Below are 19,834 nucleotides of genomic sequence, written 5' to 3' on the forward strand. Positions count from 1 at the left end.
CTGATCCATGTGACCCGTAGTTTTGTTCAATGTTACGAAGCGAAAACTATGTTCTGGAAAGTTTCAAAACATTGGTATTAAGAATGGTTGTTGTTAATTTGGAAACAGATTGTCAGATTTTTTTTTAATTTTAAAGACAGACAAAAACTTTATATTAATAAAATAAGCATGTAGTAATGAAAATAACTGTTTTTAGTTAGCAATTTTCCTTCCGTCTTTCTCCATATCATCTACGAAAAAAATAAAATTGATTTAAATTTTATATGTATTCTGGCCCCAATATTAATCTTAATATGGAGGCCCTTGGATAAAGAAAGGTTGAGTACCACTGTGTCTAAGCGTTTAAAACTTAAATTCCGAATGTTAGGTCTTATGATGAAACGTTTGCTGTAGAGCTTATACTTGTTTCTCGCAGTCGCAAACAATTAAATAATGAGAATATGAACAATGTTCTAGTATCTAGTGTCAACATTTTTCTACCGCAAAGATTCACAGAAGGTAATTCACAACTCACGTTTTTAGAACAAAAATTAAATCACAATTCTTAAAACGTATTTGGACCTTTTCATTTAAAGCGTATAGTTGTCATTTGAACATTAATAATAAGGAATCGAAAACACGTGACAAACATTACTTTTTTATTCAATTCATCCTGAGATTCTTAAATACCAATGATCAAAAATTGCGTACAATATTCTTCATCATCATAAAAAACAACTAATTTCCATCACCAAACGATAAATTAAAAATTAAGTGTTGACTCTCTAGCAGAGTTCGTTGATTTAAATCTGCTTGATTTAAATCTTGATTAAAATCATGATTTTAATCAAGTATTTTTTTTTTTTTTTGAAATCATTGATTTAAATCAATTTATTTGAATCAAGTGATTTTTTAAGCAAAGTCATTAATTAAGATCAGTTGATTTTATTTTTAAAAATTAAATTTGAATTTTTAGAGTGTGTTGCTCTAAATTTAACTACACTGCGTTATACAATCTTAACTTCAACTGGTAAAACTAGATTCCATTATTATTATTGATTTTTTTTTTGTGTAACAGATTTTCAGACTCCTGTAGTATTGCTTTTACTCCAAAATTACAGTTCAGAACAAAATAAAAATTGCATTTTTCTTATACACCAGGACTAACATAGTTAAGGAAAAAGTATTTGTTCAACATATTATTTTACTCTAAACATGTATATGATAATGAAACCTTATTCGGAACTCCAGCGCTCGAATACGCTACCTTGCGGTGATTTACAAAACTGCCGATGGAACTAAAACATTGCCACGTTTTAGTTCCATGTGTGTCTGTTGACGTAAACACAGGCAGTTTGTTCTGAGTATTTATTAACGCAATCGATGTGTCTTAGTTTGCTTTCAGCTACAGAAATTAATTCGTCCCCTAAGAGAATTCTCGAGCTTCTCAAAATAATGTTAGTTTTCCTTATTTCTTTCAAAAAAGTATTAAATGGTGGACGCGTAAACAAGAAAACTCTGGATTAACAAAATTGGATAACGTTATACCAGGTAAAATTTTTTATTGTATGAATTTGTAAGAATATGAGTTTCTTTTTAATCTTAAATTAATTTAACTAATCATATTTTACAGCAGCATTTAGTTGGAATGGACAGTATGCAAAATATTTTCTTGGATTTATTATCGTAGAACAAAATGAAAAATGTTTAACCTAGAAAGAATTTACTTTATTCCTTTTATTCTCAGCTGAAAGGTTTCGCCAAATTTGTTTAGGGTTATAATTTTGGTATTGTGCGAGCAAAGTAGCCTTGGCGAGATTTCGCGTTTTTAGTTAAACCATTTTTAATTTTTATCATGAGTGGAATAAAATGGTAGTAAGATTACAGAATTCGATAAGTGAAAAGAAATAATGGTCAATCAACTGAAAAGAAAACTACCACCATATATCCGTGAGAATTTTGTTGATGATTTGCATAACATGACACAATTAAATCGTAACTCAGAAATTAGAAAAATCGAAACAGAAAATTTTTAAATGAACCGATTCGGGAATTCGAGAGAAATAACTCAGCTACAAATGGAAAAAAAATAAGCGCTAGCCAAGCAAGGCAAAGAAGTATCATCTTCTTTCGATAATAATTTGTAATGTCATATTGAATTTTCTAGCATTAATTGTTGTTCTTGTCAGGCCACAATTATTATTTAGTTTTATCAAGAATTGATAAATATCGAATTCAACATCATGGAAATAGCTGCTTAGAATTACGAACTACGTAGTTTGCATTAATCTTTGACGTTTAGTAATGCTTCTTGAATTCTCATTTCTTTCTACGTGGGCCAGAATATCCACAAGACTTTGAAAATTAATTTAAAAAGAATAAAGCGAAAAAATGATACGTACGAACAAAAATCACAACACTTTTAGCATTTTCTTCGTTACCATGTGCGTTTGTTTTAGTTTTCAATTCCGCCATTAGACAGTGACTTCAGTGCCCCCTACAGTTCGTTGGAGTTGCGAATCTTAGAATAGCCAGATGTTATTCAAGGCCATGCGAGTAGAGGGGATCCTGTAAATGGCTGGCTGTCTTTTAAGGGTACGCAATGTCTAGGAAATAATTTGATCTTGGAGAAAAAAATCATAAGGACCATTTTTATAGAGAATTTTGAGACCTACAACTTTGGTCTGAAGTACTTTTCGATAAAACTTACCAATTTTGAGAAAAATCCAAAAAAGCCTAAAATTTTGACCTTTGACCCTGAATAACTTTTTTAGCTCACATGGGATCGACGGGGACTTTTAGCAGTTTATTTGTAATGCTAAACCCAAGGTCTCTACAAAAATTTAGCTTTCTGGGAATTTTTGTTATTTCCATTGTCTAAATTGACCGGACTATAACCTTTGTAACTTTTTTATAAGTCTTAAAAATGTTTTGAATATCTATAGAATTTATCCTAATTTTAAGAGTAAGCTGAATGGATTCATCTAGTGTATGAAATACTATATTATGTTTATAAATGTTAAGTATTTACTATCTAGAAAATTTTGAAGATTTTTAAAAAATTCAAAAAAAAAAAAAAAAAACTGATTGAAATATAAAAAAAATCCGACTTTTTAAATTGTTTTTTAAAATCAAAAAAATCACAAACCCTGCTCTCTAGATATTTACTGCAGCATCTACAGAGAATATCTTAATTCGCAATTCTAGAGCTTGAATGCGCTACCTTGCGGTGATTTAAGAAACTACTGAACAAGGTTAAACATATTCCGTTCCACGTTTTCCTTTTGTGGTAAAATATAAGCTTTAGACAATTTTGTAGTGTAATGTAATTGAAAAGAAAAGAAAAACCCTAATGAAAAGTTACTGCCATAGGCTAAGTTTAAAAGCAAGTTGTAAGTTGTGGCATTTCTTTATTTTAACTCTTTCATCCGCCATTAGGCAGAGACTTCCTATAGTTTATTGGAATTAGGAATTGAAATAAATTATTACTTAATAAAATTAATGCGGCAGGTTATAAGCTACGGCATGTGTTTGTTTTACCTCTTTCAGCCGCCATTAGGCAGAGACTACAACTCCTCATTTATTTTATTGGAATCGAGAATTGTGAATTGAAACAAAAATTACAACTTAATAAAATGAGTAGTGCAGACGATAAATGTCGATCAGATAGTTCGCTAAAAACGCAAGTACAATCGACTCCCGCTACAACGTGATTCGACTTACGCGAAACGGCTGTAACGTGAATTTTTCACGAGTTACGAATTTTAGAGCTTACGCGAATTTTTCGTCTATAATACGAATTTTTTAGAAGGAAGTATCGGCTTCGTTATTAGCCACTAAATATTGATTTCGTGAATACTATTATATCCCTTTAGGCATCACTTACAGTGAAAGTTTCCACATCAAACTAGTCTACGCATCGCGTTGTTAGTCACTCAGCATCATTCATATATTTATTTTTTTTCATTTGAAATAATAAAGTTGAGAAATATAATGGTACCTTAATGGCACCTTCATCAAAACTTTGAAAATGGGAATAAAAAGAAAGTTTCTGATTAAAAAAAAGGGGGGATGGGGAGAAAGCTAACATTCTCAAGATGCTTGAACAACTACAAAACGTTGACTGTAGCGCGACAATAAATATCAGTGAATCTTCCATGCGTACTAATAAATATGTTACTGTATACTATACAGTACTATTATAGTGCAACATTTTATTATTGCTACATATTATACATACCGTGTTGTTTTATTTTATGTCTTTCCCTTCTGTTGATCATTCATTTTGTGCATCTTAGTATTTCATCTTGAATAAAACAGTTTTTCATTTTTTTAAATACAGTAAAAGTTCAGTTTTTTATGTAAGAAACTGAAGTGTATAGTTGAGGAATGCTTTAAAGCAGTTTGAGAGTGTTCATAAGTGTCTAAAAGAATTTGGTATGCTTCTAAAAAAATTGTATACACATATTTTCCACAACGCGAAATTTCGATTTACGCGAAGAGTCTTGGAACGCACCCCTCGCGTAGATCGGGACTCGACTGTAATCTCTTGAAAATCACTTTTTCTATAAATAAGTGGAAAAATCTTGGAAAGTCCGCAAAAAAGTGCATCACCCTGTTCCTTGTGCTCCATCATATAATGATGAAGCTTCTAATGCTTACGTTGCTACGTTTACTGCGGCATTGCAAAATGATTGCTTACCTTTGCGTGCTAGACGGAAAGATGAATAAATATTAATTTAATACTTACTGGTCGCATGCTGATGGCCATTTCAATATGGCACCAGGGTTACGTCTGTAACCTAGATTTGAGCGTCATATTTATTACTTTCGGAAGTTAAACTATTATTTCTTCATTTAAAAGTTTAAAATAAAGTATTTGTTAAAAAGTTTAAGATAAGTTTTTGTTAAAAAGTTTAAAATAAATATTTGTTTGAAAGTTAAAAAAAAGTATTTATTAAAAAATACTGAAACAGGCTTTTAAATCTCGCTTTTACTAATCATAGTTTGCAAGCGAGTGTTTCGTTTCTTCTAATAAATGTATCTGTTACCGGCAAGGTATGAAACGCAGTGGCGCACGGCACGCAAGGGGAGGGTTCAGGGGGTCCGGACCCCTCCCATAGCTCTTGAGTTTTTTTTATTTGTGTATAATCCTGTTTAGGTAGCACGTAAAATATTTCCAAGTAAATGTTGCAATAATTACGGATTTAATAAATGAAAAAAAAAATTATTTTTTCTATCTTCCCAACAAAGTGTGTATGTGAACTTAAACTGTTTTCGAATGATGATTTTGCTTCGCTGTTTTTAAGCACATACATTCATTTATGTGCTTTTTGGTATTTTAATTAAGTAACTGTTATTCATAAACCAATTTTATTAACTAAAGTTTGACCACGGATTTTATGTAATTTGGCAATTGGCCAAGTTAAGACGATTCCATCTGAATGAATCTAGCAGGGAGAAGGAAAAATAGCGATGGGATTTTGATTCACGCGTTTTAAAATGTCACTAGTTCCTAATTAATTTATTGCATTCTCTAAGTTGAAAAAGTGTGGAAACAAACAGTTTCAATTTAAACAGCAAAAGGAAAATACATTGTTTTTATTTCGTCAGGAAAAGTAGAATCAAAATACAGCAAAAGGAAAATACAATGTTTTTATTTCGTCAGGAAAAGTAGAATCAAAATGGTAAGCGCAAAATTATGTTGTTAAAAATATACCAATTTTTGTAGCAAGAATATAGATCGAATATAGTTTGGATTTATGAAATGATTCGGTGAACGAAATGTCATTCGCTCAAAACTGCGTCTAAATAGGCAAAAGCGCATATCTGTGACGAACAAACTACCACCCCTGCAAACTAATGGTTTCGTCCTTTTCCGCCTTTAAACCGAATATTAACCTTTCCATGAAATTAATGGTCAGACAAGCTAAGAAACAATTTAATATTTATTAATGTTTTTTGTTAGCTAAAATTGGTTAAAATCAAAAGAATATGTTTGGGTCCGTGTTGGAGTATGATATGAGAATAGTGCCCCCCCCCCCCCTTGAGAAATTCCTGTGTGCGTCACTGGTTGAAACATATTCCGTTTTTGAAATTGAATAAATTGCCACTTTCATAACCAACTCAGTTTGATTTTTGTCATCTTGATCTCATGGGCGGATTTATGGGGGGGGGGGCAGAGGGGGGCAATGCCCCCCCAGTTTTTGGAGGACTATATGTAGTAACAACACATTTTCCAAAAATTAAAAATATATATATATTATTATTTTTTTCTTTTTTAAATAGTTTAGAAGGACATGGGTGGATTTATAGGGGGAAGGAGGCAATGCCCCCCAGTTTTGGGAGGATTTTATATAGTAACAACAAATCTTCCAAAATCTTAAAACAAAAAAAATCATGACTTTTTCCTTTTTGAATAGTTCAATGAAAATGAAGAGAAAAGCGAATGTCCTTTTCTGATAGGAGAAAAGAAAAGGGGGGGGGGGGGAACGAACATTAAATACAAATAGTACAGCTGGTCACTGGGGTGCTGAAAATGTGTCTAAATTCACTATTTTGGACTGAAAACCATTTGGGCAAGTATATGAATGAAAATATAGGCTAAACGAGCTATACATTAAGCTGCAACACTTATAATTGACGATTATTTTAACATATTTAGAACCTAAAGCAAAGGGGGGGGGAAATCCCCCCCCCCCATTCTTGCTAACAGAACGATCTACTCGTTATGATTTGTGTCCACATTTCAAGTATATTTGTGCGTATTATTTATGTTTTTAGTAAATTAATTGATCTTTTGAGAAATTCTAAAAAACATAGTTTTTTTTTCCTTCTTTCTCTCTCTCTTTTTTAAGGGAGAGAGAGAAAAAATAAATACTACCGCAAACTGAATAAATTTCAGTTATCTGAGTATTCTGATTAAATGAATATTTCTACTTAGAGAGAGAGTACAATTTTACTTACTTTATAAATACTGTTTAAAAAGTAAGGTAAGTCATAATCATCTAAGTCAAAGTGAGTCAGTCCTTGTGATTAGTGAAATCTAAATAATTGAGTCCTCCAAAGTTTTGGAAAAATTTGCTGAAATTTTATAAAAGTCTACAAAACCCTAACAAAGATTGGTAAAATCGTAAAAATCCTTCAACCGTAAAAACTGACGAATTTTCGTAAAAATTACAAAAAAATCAAGCAAAAATTTGCAGGTAAGAGTGAATTACAAACAGGGCCGAATTCGCCTATAAGATAAACAAGCTATTTCTTAGAGCCCCTGCTTTGAAGTGGGTCCCTAACTCCCAAAAAAATTCACGATTCGTTCCTTAAAAAATGGTAATTGCTTTAAAAAACTATCTTTATTTTTAAGTGCTTGAAAACCTTGAATATTTGGAAACGTGTAGCTACAAACCTTAAATTTTAAAATTTCTAACAAATATTAGAGGGGGAGGAATGCCAAAATATGTCAAATTCAGCTCCTTGCCACATCCTGTATTAAAAATGTAAAAATCATGATTCTACCGTTTGTAACATATAATTTGAAATAAATTTTTGTGACTCACATGTTTCATGTCTTGCTTTTTATTCAATCCCGAATGCAGTATTTTGGAAATTCTTTTGTCTTACTTCTTCTGCATATTGCCTATCTGTTTATCGTTTTCTGCCCCACTTGCAAATGAAGAAAAGTTGTTGTCATGAGAAATCTATGGTTTCGTTTTTCTTTTAAATTTAAAATAGCTATTTCTCACAAAGTTAGAACAGGCCTGTAAAAATTTACGATCAAGTACTAAAATATCAGAGACTGGAAAGTACAAATGAAGTGCGTTAAATAATTTTATTTATTCTAGAGCCCTTGAAAATAATTAGATAAATCTTTGAAAATCCTAAGCAAAGTGGGCTCCAATTTCTTCTACTGCATATTGTTAATCTGTTTAGCCAGGAAAAAAAATGATACACTACCTTTTCGTTTTCTGCGCTACTTATGATTAAAAAAAGGTTGTTGTAATGAGAAATCAATAGTTTATTTTTTCTTTCAAACTTAAAATGGTTGTTTCTTACAAAGTTTGAACAATATACTGTACAACTGTATAATCTAGTTATCAATTTCTATGTCTATCCAATTAACCTTTATAAGGCTTCAAAATGCAGAATTTTATATCCATTTTGCAAAATTTCCTCCGGGGGAGAATCCCCCGGCCCCCTAAAATTGGGGATATTCTATTTCCCACTTAAAAGGGAGAAATGCGTCACTCTCTTGATAACAGCTCCCTCTCTTAAGATCAATTCAAAAAGGACAGCATGAAAACACACATTGATGAAAACGACACACAAAAAAAATAAAGCATGCACTTATGCAGCACAGGAAACAGACAAAAACAAGGCAGTGGGGAGCAATAAAAATGTTGCTAAAAAAATCCTGCCCCCCCAGGAACTCAGTCCTAAATCCGCCTATGCTTGATCTACCTTAAAATAAAGTGGTTTTTGGTCAAATGAAGATGCAAGCGTTTTGATCCTTTGGTTACAAAATCTGCAGTAACATTATTTGAATTATTACTTACGTCACTTTCAACAGGACTATTAATTTCAGCTCATGAATCAATATTTCCCTGCAGTGCACTATTTTCTTATGAATTTGATGGAACTGGTTTGACTAAATTACATATGAGGCAGTGAGAAGCAGAGAGATGTAAGTCGACATTTTTTTGGAGTTTCGAGTAAAACTCGTTTAAAGATCAGATCCTAGGTAGGCTTTCATTGAATTTTTTTTTCTAAATCATGATGTACAGCAGCACCTACCAGGGCTACTAGTACCATCTCTTGCCCCAAGACAGAGGAGAGGTTCACCTACCATGTGTACTGGTTATCTCCAAATTTTTAATTTGACCACTAACATCTCTTTGCTTCTCACTGCCTCATATGTAGTAGTGATGTTCCGGATATCCGTATCCGTATCCGCGGATATCCGAGGAAAAATAAAGATCTGTATCCGTATCCGTTACTTTTTTGACGGATCTTAAACGGATCTTTTCTATACAAATTTTTTTTTTAATATTTGAATAAAAGACTCTTAAATTCCGTTTAAATCAGATTTTATACCCTATTTAAATTATAAGGTATCATTTCAGAAGCCAACAGCCCTCTGAGATATATATTTTTTTAATTTTTAGTTTAATATTAGTTTTTTTTATTGATATGTGGTTTCTGTTTTTCTTCATTTTGGGTTTTCCCGGCATCCTTCAAAAAAAGTGAGACAAAAGTCTCTATTTACTGTTTGTAAAGGTGTTCCCGGCTTTGTTATTTCGGCGGTTGGAGTAATTTGGGTGGAATGAGTCAGCGCTGCATTTATGCTGAAATAAAATGCGAAAAATTATTTCTAGCCTATCCAGTAGCAGCTTTATATTCTTGCTCCTGTATCCTACATCTGCCGAGCATGCTATAAATAATTTTTCATTCTATTCAAGCATTAAGCCGCTGACCCGTTCCTACTAACTCTTCATCAATTTTAACAGAGATTTCTTCAAATAGTAAATCATAGTCTTTATCATATTTTTGCCGTAGATGACATTTTTTGAAGAAACAGTGTTATTATAGTGACGGGAATACCTTCCGTAATAAATTTTCCACTTGGATATTTGAATTGGGCAAAAACATTTTGAAATCCGTATCCGCGGATCTTGACACTGACGATCCGTATCCGTATCCGCGGATCTTGACACTGATGATCCGGATCCGTATCCGTATCCGCGGATCTACTTTTTTAACGATTCGGCACATCACTAATATGTATTAGGTAGCTCAGGTATTGTAAGGGGTCAAGTGGAGAGCTGTTCTATTTCCAAGATATTTCAGATAATCTAAAGTCAATTGCAGGATTCTGAACCACAGTTGTACTGCTGCATTAAAATCAGAAATAACCCGCAGTATCATGAATAATATTTCTTAAAGGTAGTTTTTTTAGGGGTGGGGGCTCTTCTTTAATACTGCAACTAAACAAGTAAGGCATCATTTTATTTTATTTTCACCGTCATCGGCGAAGAGTAAACAAACAAGTCACATTGTTACTGTTTTTCGAACAATTACCGTTAAAAAATCGGATTTTCAAATTACCGCTATCAAGAGCGAATGCTTCGCACGAGTCAGCTAGTATGAATATATTCATACTAGCTGAGCTACCTAATTTTAAAAATAACTAATACTAATTTTAAATATTTAATTGTATAGGTTTAAAAAAAGAGAAAAGCCCAATAACAGATGTCTTCAAATCTGATTTTGCTCGAAATTTTCTAATGATTAGAATAGTTCTGCTTTTTAAAGTGTTTTTCCTCAACTTACTTTTAACAGAAGGACTCGGACTTCACTTTGACTTTAAAGTTGCTTCTCACCAGAAACTACACTGCAAGTATTTTTTTCTGTGACAGCAGTTTTTTGTGAAAAAATAACATTTTTTTCAATGAGAAAAAGAAATACGGGGGGGGGGATGTGGTTTTTTAGTTTAATATGCCTTAAATTTTCCCAGAAGCTGGAAAGATGTTTTAAAATCCGAATTTTCATTTGTCATACGAGTAGGAAAATTATGTGTAATACAATGAGGAATTTCATTTTTGATTTTTTTTTTTTTAAACTCATTTCGGGGCCCGTAGATGGAATACTCCTCTTGGCTACGCCACTGCTAGCGACCCTGGGCTCTTGTACTACAGTAAAACCTGTAAAGTTGACCACCTTTGTAAGTTGACCACCTGTCTATGTTGACCGCTTTTGTCAGGAACGGAATTAGTCCTATTTTGTATAATGAAGGAAAACCTCTCTATCTTGACCACCTCTCTATCTTGACCACCTGTCTATCTTGACCACTAATGTACCCCAAATTTGGTTTGGAGTATTGTAAAAAACCCTTTGTAAGTTGACCACATGGTTTATTTTTTACAACTTAATTTAGCAAATTATTTTATTTTATCATTATTTTTTTATATCTTTTCAAGAATATTTTTGATGCCAGACCAGTATTTTACCAACTAAATAAAACAGCAGCATAACTAAACCTCCTTGTAAGTTTAACCACATTGGAAAACTACTAAGAACACTTTTATACTCCAAACTTGTTTTTCTTTTGTTGTTCTATTTGAGATTACCTTTTTACTCTCTGTTCAATGAAAACATGTGTCAGTAGAAAAGTACAAAGTATTTTTTTCCAGTTGCAATATTTTGTGGCAACACTGGAATTGTGCTAAAGAGTAAAGTTACTTGCATTGCAGTATTTCTGGTGCAAGGGATTAAGAGATACGACATTTTTATTTTCAGCTGCCTTTATGAACTAGGACAGTCCAGCTTGTTGCTATTTGTGTTATAAGTTTTACATAAAATGGCTTGAAAAAGAAAGTTAGTTGAACTTGAGATTGATAAAAAGTACGAAATATTAAAATTAATTGAAAATTGAGAAATCCAGAGAAAATTAGCTGACACATATGGAATTTCCAAAACTAGTGTCTAATAAGTGTGCCAAACTTCAATAAGGAGTTATTTTTTTGAAAAGTAGATCATCATGGTTATAAATGTATTAAATGTATATGAGAAAAAAAATAAGCGAAAAATGTGTTATTTTTGGTTAGCTATGCATTTTTAGGAACTATTTATATCAAATAACTTCTTATAAACTTTTTTTTTGATCAATTTACTGAAATTTTAAATTTGCACGACACATTATGCGTCATTCTGGGAAAATAACCTCCTTAAATATTTGAATAAAATTTTAAATTATTGTTTCAAAGTAATGTCACACAATGAAAGTGACTTGAACGGAAAGAATAAGTGTCAATTAGTCAAAAAATGAATATATGGTGCAAGAAATGACAAAAAAAAAAAAAAATCATTACCCCCTTTATAAGTTGACCACCTGTCTAAGTTGACCACCAAAGTACTGCACCGCAAGTGGTCAACTTACACAGGTTTCACTGTATAAGGCTTTGAAGAACTCTACTGTCATGTTAAAAATGAAAAACAGATACAAAGCGTCGTGTTATCTCCACCACCATCAATTGGTGACAAATTTCGGGATTTGGCTGTAAGCCAAAAGAACTTTTTCTCAACTAATGAGCATTTAGAGAGCATTGAGAAGGAAAATTACTCCGTTTAGCTTTGTTGTTACTGACTCAAGGTGAATGACTTTTTTATGACACCATGCTGCAGTTTGTGTTTAAATGCTTTAAATTATCACGAAAGAAGATAATATTGTTTTGTTGTAAAAAACGAGCTGATGTATGCATCACATGACTTCCTTTTACACCAATTTAATGTGATTTCCCCATTATTGGCAATTTTAATGTGATTCAATAGTTAACTTTCTAAATATCAACAATACTGACCAAATTGAAACCAGATTTAAGGGAAAAAAATATCGCCAAATTTGTCACCACGTTGGCGAAAAAACTTGGCGACCAAAACACTGGCGATTTATCGCCAAGTGTCCGCCAAATTATAACACCATTTGAGTTTGCATTGTAATTAACTATGATTTCCCCCAAAAAGGTGCAAAAGACCCCTTTAGAAACACTCGAATGCAACAAAAAGGGAGGTGGACTAACTAGACCCCACTAGGAGTCTACGTACCAAATTTCAACTTTCTAGGACATACCGTTCTTGAGTTATGCGGCATACATACGCACATACGTACATACAGACGTTACGAGAAAACTCGTTGTACTTACTCGGGAATCGTCAAAATGGATATTTTGGGCGTCTATACGTTCTTAGGTATATATGCACGCGTGTTCGGGTCGAAACAAAAAAACTCAATATTCATTCGAGGGTGAGCAAAATGGAAGTTAAGGTCGATTTTTGAGTGAAAATTTTTTCGCGAAAACAATACTTCCTTTTTGTAAAAGGAAGTAAAAATAGAAAAGAAAAAAAAACTTATAGAGAAACTTAAACAAAACAACTTAAAAAACTTAAGAGAATATTCCGCCGTCCCATGAAGAACAATCAGACTCTATAATTTCACTTGCAATTTTTTTACAGATTTTCATGTTTGAATTAAACAGAAGAAAGCACATTTTTAATTTTTTCTTTCGATGTATATTTTCAAAAGAGAATGTTTTTGTTAAATAATTTTGTTATTTAAGATTTAATTTATTTGCCTGCGTGACGTACGGGCATTTAAAGTCAGCCTCTTGTAACTTGTTGTACGAATTAGTTAACGTTTTCTTTCTATTAATATAGCAATGACGAAACAAATTGTAGGTTTTGAAAGCTAAGGTTTAAAAAAAAAAAAGGAAAAGAAAAGGAAACGTATCTGATTTGTAGAGAAATAATGATTTGAAAATCCTTGAAAATCAACATGTATCGGGACATTCCACGAAAAAGTAGCCATTTTGTTCTGCATGTGACACTTCATATATTTCATCAAAAAAAAAAAAAACACACAATTTTAAAAGGTAATAAAATTTTTTTTTGCTTAACAAATCTCGCATACGTTTGGCATTTGGCATAGAAAAAAAGATGAAAAACTTTTAGTGTTTGAAAATAGAGGTCAACCGAATGTCAAAGAAGTAATTTTGTTAATTGTGCAAACAATGAGCTAGTTTAATGAAGAGTGTGATTGTGAATCCGAAATCATTGAATTTCAGCAATATAGATTTTGATAACGTTTGATGGGACACTAAATGCATCGTTTTGACCAAGTGGGGGAAAAACATCGAAAACGTTCCATGACACCAACAACGGAAAAGTGCCACCTTGACATGGGCTTTGCTTTCGTGATTTATAAAAGAGTACAAATTTTTTCCCGCTGAAATTTGCTCTTTTATCTTAATGCAATTACGTTTGCAAAATCATGTGTTCGAAAAGATTTATGTAAAAGATCATTCAAAATTTGGTTTTAAAAGTGTTTTTTATTTATTTATTTATTTATTTATTTGAGAAATCACGAATTGCTTTTCATTTGACCTTTGAATGACGTTCCTATGATTTTATCCCCCCCCCCTCCCGCCTTGCTCTGCTGCACCACCGTCGACCGAGCCCTTCCCGATGCTGCTTCCTCTAGCGAAAACTGTCTCCAGATTGCGTCAATATCCTACACACACACACGCATACATACACACACTCATGCCTACACACATGAATGCCTACACACTGTCGCGTACATACACACACATACGCCTACATACACACACACACATACGCCTACATACACACATACGCCTACATACATACACTCACACACACACACGAACGCCTACACACACACGCGCACACATATAGATTCACAAACGCGTGCGTACATACATACACGCGCGCGCACATATACATACACAAACGCGCACGTATATACACACACACGCCTACACAAAGACACACATGCCTACACAAAGACACACATGCCTACACAAAGACACACATGCCTACACAAAGACACACACGCCTACATACACACACACACGCTCGTGCATAATTTGAAAAAACATAGTTTGAATTTAAAATGCCAAAAATTCAAATTTTATACATCTTTTCTTTATATATTTGCATGACTTCGATCATTAGTTGCGAAGATATTTTATAAGTCTGTTCAACCACCATTCTTTTCCAGCTGTGTTGAGTCGCTTCAAGTCCGTCCCAACCGACGATGAGTACGACGAGGGCACCAACCTCAAGAGCCCCGTGGAAGGCGAGGGGAAGATCCAGAAAATGGCGCAGGAACTGGAGAAGGAGGGCCTCAAGAGACAGGTGGGGCTGTTCAGCGCCGTATTCCTCGTTGTCGGAACCATGATAGGTGAGAAGATTTTATACTCTGGGGGAATACAACAGTAACTACTTGAATGAACGCGAAGGGTGCCTTTAAAACTTTAATTAAAAGTAACTTTTATGTCAATTGCATTAGAAAATCATTTTTGTTTGCATTTTAAATTTAGAACAATAAAATTAAACTTTACAATGAATGGGGTCGTTTCCAAAATTTTAATAGTATTTTTTCTGAAAGAGCATACTCAAAAACAAAGAGACCTTTTTTTAGATAATGTGGCAAAGTTTAATATTATTTAACAATTATTTTAATCGCTGTGCAGATTGAAAAAGACGAATATGGTCCAGCATAACTGCTCTGCAATATCTTTACGACGCTAAAAGTGTGAAGTCTTTGTTCGAAAATGTAAAACGGTGTTCTGCCATTGTGCATGATGCCTGCCCACACCATCACGCTGAGCCGTGCCGATCACGTTTACAAACAAATTTTTGTGCATAACGTGTTCTACGCTCTCTCCACAGAAGTTGGTGAGCAGAATCACTTGTCACACTGAAACGAGATTCGTCGGAGAGCATCAATCTAGACCAATTTTGGCGCTCCCATCCTGCATGTTCCTTACACCAGCGTAATCTCTCTCGACGATGGCGTGGTTGAAGTGGGATGCAACGTACGGACTTCCGTGCATACAAACCAACATTATGTAATCGCCGTGAGATGGTTCTTGCAGAAACATGCGCACCGGTAGCGGTTGCAAGATTTGCAGCGTTTTGTCCAGGAGTGAAATTTCTGTTCCTTTTTGCCACGAGGGCAACATAGCGATACTCTGAAAGTGTGGTGTTCCTACCACGACCCCCGGTATACTTTCGCAAAGCATTTCCACCTTCGGCGGCCTTCTTTAATCGCGAGATGACACTTTTTTTTATACACCCATTGCAGCAGCTACAGTGGTGACACTTAGACCTGCTTCTAGTCGTTCCACCGCTCGTCCATGATCGTAGCTACTTAAAAGATATCTTGCTGACATTTTACTCCTAAATATTTCAAGAACCGAACAGAATTTCAGAGCAAAACCTTTTTCAACATCCGGCACTATTTTTGTTGTTTGGTTCTATTTTTATTTTAATTACTTCTACTTTAATTCATAACTTCTTCTTTAATATAGAGGGCGCAGTTTTTGTCTTGTTCCATGGAACGATAATAATAAAAATGGCAGTTTTGGCTGAAAACTCAATGATGTTGTGTGGCTTGTTTTTACACACATAAAATTACGGTTTTTTTTTGTGTACGTAAAATCTTTTCCTCTGGCTCAACGTACATTTGTTAAACACCAAACAGCGTGAATTTTCGCATGCACTGTTTTTTATACAGATAACGAGTCTTGATCTACCACGCTATCTGAACTTGAATTTACTTCCATTGGACAACTGTCTGAGGCACCAATTTCCGTAAATCACATGTTTCTTAGCAATTGTCAAGTAGTGTATTTCAAAAATTGTACACTGTCCCCTATCACTTTTGTCGTTCTTCTACGTGTTATTATTGTTGATTCATCTTCATTAGTAATTGTTGACTTTCTTTGTTTCTGTTACAGGTTCCGGCATCTTCATCTCCCCTAAGGGAGTCCTCCTCCGTTCTGGCTCGGTGGGGATGAGCCTCATCGTGTGGGTCGGATGCGGCGTCGTCGCTTACCTAGGTACGAACTAATTACCAAGTGAGGTTCTGATAAGTTGAAGCTTGACCCTGACAGAGTTTATTTCTTTTTCGGGAGTTCAATGAAAACGAGATCTGTTATTGGTTAAAGTTGGAATACAATCGTAAACTTCTGCGAAAATAACTAAACTGTACTCAGCGCCAGTCAACGTTCTGTATTTATTACACACACACACAACAAAAAAAAAAAAAAAAATTATATTAATTTGAATTTTTGGCATCTTGAATTCAAATTATGTTTTTCGCAATCACGAGCGTGTGTATGCGCGTGTATGTTTGTGTAGGCGCATGTGTGTGGGTGCGTGTGTGTGTGAGTGTATGTATGCATGCGTGCGTGCGTGTGAGTGAGTGTTGTGTACGCGCGTGTGCGTGTAGGCATTCGTGTGTATGTGTATGTAGGCATGTGTGTTTGTGTCTACGTGCTGGCATGAGTGGTGTATGTGTCTGTGTAGGAGTAGGTGTGTGTGTAGGAGTACGTGTAGGTGTGTGTGTAGGTGTGTGCGTGTGTATGTATGCGTGTGTGTGCAGGATATAGACGCAACCTGGTCACTGTTTTCGCAAGAGGAGCAGCATCGTGAGGCGACCGATCGACGGTGATGCTGCAGATGATGCTGGCGGGAAAATAAAATCAGCGTAACATCAAAAACAGTCAAATGAGAACAATAAGCAATCGTGATTGCTCAAAAAAAGAAAGTAAACATGGTCAAGCTTCAACTTATCAAAGCTGCCCTATACAGGTGTACAAGATGAAATGCGGATTTTTTTCTGAAAAAAATGTGCTAAAATTGTTTTTTCGGAAGAACGATAACAAGTGTTTTGTTAAAAATATACACCATGGCTTGTTTCTCGAATACGTTTCCTCCATTTTTCGGGCAATTTTTGAATAACATGCTTCTCTTCCTCTTTTGCTACGAACCGTTCACCGAGCATAGTTTAACTGGACACTACTCTTAGAAAGGCGGCATTTTTCATAGACTCTCAAACTGCAATCTTGGAAACTGTCTCGCCTACTCCTAACGATTGCTTCCTTGATGAGGAGGCTAACCCTTGCTTTTCCCATGCTATCACCGCTGACTGGAGGATAGTTCTTCAAGAGATCTCCAGTTATTGTAGCGTACCTGGAAATGAGAAGGCGGATATCCTTTCCGAAAATAGATCTAAATTGCATCAGCTGGTTTTCCCGCTATCCTTTAAACAATTTTTTGCTCAGCTGAAAAAGACAATAAGAAATTTCTGCGGCATTTTTGCCGCAGAAATCTTCACGGTTTTCTAGTGGAAAAATATGGAAGAACCTTCCTTTTTTTCTTCTGTACCAATGATCCTACCTCGTATAACTGCTGTTGAAAATTTTTTGACGAACAACAAGTAATGACTTAATATTTGGACACCTACACCATATCGGTGTAGTAAAAATAACTGTCCCTCGTGCTCCTCTGGCGAAGTAATAAGGGGCTGTCCATAAATGATGTCGCACTCTTTTTTTTCTTCAAAATTTTTGGACCTCATCCCCTTTTTTGTTATAAAGTGTCACATTTCACCATACCCCTTCAACCCCCTTTGTTACATGTCACACTATTTTTTATGTTCATATTCTTATAAAAAATTCGTGATGTCACACTTCATGTTACTCCCATCCTCCATTTTGTCACAAACTGTCACAACCCCCTTCCCCTTTAAAACGTAACATCATTTGTGCACATCCCTTAACCCTTAACATTTGACGAGGTGCTCTGTCCTCTATGGTTTTAAGAATTTTATCCCAGACAAATTTATGAAGACTAAACGTTACTGGACTTTAAGGAGATTTAGGTGAATAGCGTCACAGTCTTATGACGTAGAAGAAAAAAAAAAAGATACATAAGTTTCTTTTACTCGAATATGTCACAATTAAATGTCTAGATTTTGAATTCCGGGAACATAAAGTGAGAATGTATGCGGAAAAATGTCTCATTAGTATAAATGAATTGAGCGTAAGAGAAGGTTATAATATTCAAAAATAATTGATATTCTATCTATTCATTTCTTCTTTCTCAGGGGCCTTATGCTACGCTGAATTGGGCACAGCGATTCCGGTGTCGGGGGCCGAGTACTCCTACTACCTGCGCGTCTACGGCCGGCAGGGTCGCTTCGGCCCCATCCCGGCCTTCCTGTACCTGTGGATGTGCTCCCTGATCATCAAGCCCTCGGCTGTCTCCATCATGCTGCTCACATTCTCGGAGTACATCGTCGAACCGCTTTTCCCGACCTGCCCCAGTCCAGCCCTGGCCAAGAAGCTCGTCGCCATTGTTGCCATTCGTAAGTTACTTAATTTTCTTCGCACAGTACTGTCGCTGCTCCCGCTATACCCAATGCCTATCGATTTTGTCGTTTTTAACCTTCCAGCGGGCAGGAATATCTGAGAGAGAAACTAAGTGATAATTTCGGTTTAATACACTCATGTTTGTGAAAATTGCAGCAACATGAAGGACTCATTGAAAAGAAATAAAATTTATTGCACATATTACTCAGAGTGCTACAAATAAACGATCAAACTTACGGATCAATGAAGTGAAAATAACTGGCGTAAATTAATATCGAATGCAGCTGTCGCGCGCAGCGAACCTGTACACGTTTTGGTATCGAATCATAGAGGTGCTGAATGTAACGATTGGGAATAGCATCCCACATGGCTATCTGAAGCCAAAGTTCATCTGTACCAACTGCCGGACGAGACATATGGGCGAGTTTCCGACCAATGCGATCCGAGACATGTTTGACGGGAATCATATCCGGAGAACAGGCAGGCCAAAGAAATAATGTAACCTGTCGTGCACAGAAGAACATTTGTACGTTACGTGCGACATATGGACATGCATTGTCCTGCTGAAACACTGCACCAGGAATGCTCTGAAGAAAAGGTAGTACCTCCGGCGTCCCTGAAGTAGCACTCGCTATTGAGATTACCCGTTATTCAGACTAGATGAGACTGCCCTTGATATGCAGTAACGCTCCAGACCACCACGACGCCTGGCGTTATGCCGGTATGACGTCGGATTACACACTCTGGGAGGTGACGTTCCGATGTGTAACGCCTGACACGAACACGTTCATTGTTATAGTGCTGATTAAAACTGGACTCATCCGAGAAGACGACCTGTTGCTAGTTCTCACGCCATTGGGTGTGCTGGTGGGCCCATTGAAGCCAGAAGTGACAACGGTTGAGGGTAAAGGAAATCCTGTTTAGGGAATGCCTTGCATGCAGTTTCTGGTGCAGCAGACGTCGACGAACTGTGGATGCAGCAAGTGTGACACCTGTAGCCGTACTTCAACATTGTGCTAGCGTACTAGAGAACGCTATACGATCCATCACAGCTAGGCGAGTGAGGTGTCAATAATCTCGTGGCGTCGTTCGGTTGCGTGGGCTGGCGCGAGTCCTTCGGA

General features: G+C 35.3%; 1 protein-coding gene across 1 annotated transcript in view; it reads left to right on the top strand.

Moving 5' to 3' along the window:
- LOC129225933 (b(0,+)-type amino acid transporter 1-like) overlaps positions 1–19,834 on the top strand; it is a 186,343-nt gene that overhangs the window by 91,631 nt on the left and 74,878 nt on the right. The window contains exons 2-4 of the mRNA XM_054860475.1: positions 14,552–14,734; positions 16,296–16,397; positions 18,449–18,709. Of these exons, the coding sequence (XP_054716450.1) occupies positions 14,552–14,734; positions 16,296–16,397; positions 18,449–18,709 (546 nt within the window). The remainder of the gene's footprint in view (positions 1–14,551; positions 14,735–16,295; positions 16,398–18,448; positions 18,710–19,834) is intronic.

This window comes from Uloborus diversus, chromosome 7 (genome assembly GCF_026930045.1).
Source record: "Uloborus diversus isolate 005 chromosome 7, Udiv.v.3.1, whole genome shotgun sequence".
Taxonomy (NCBI): Eukaryota; Metazoa; Arthropoda; class Arachnida; order Araneae; family Uloboridae; genus Uloborus; species Uloborus diversus.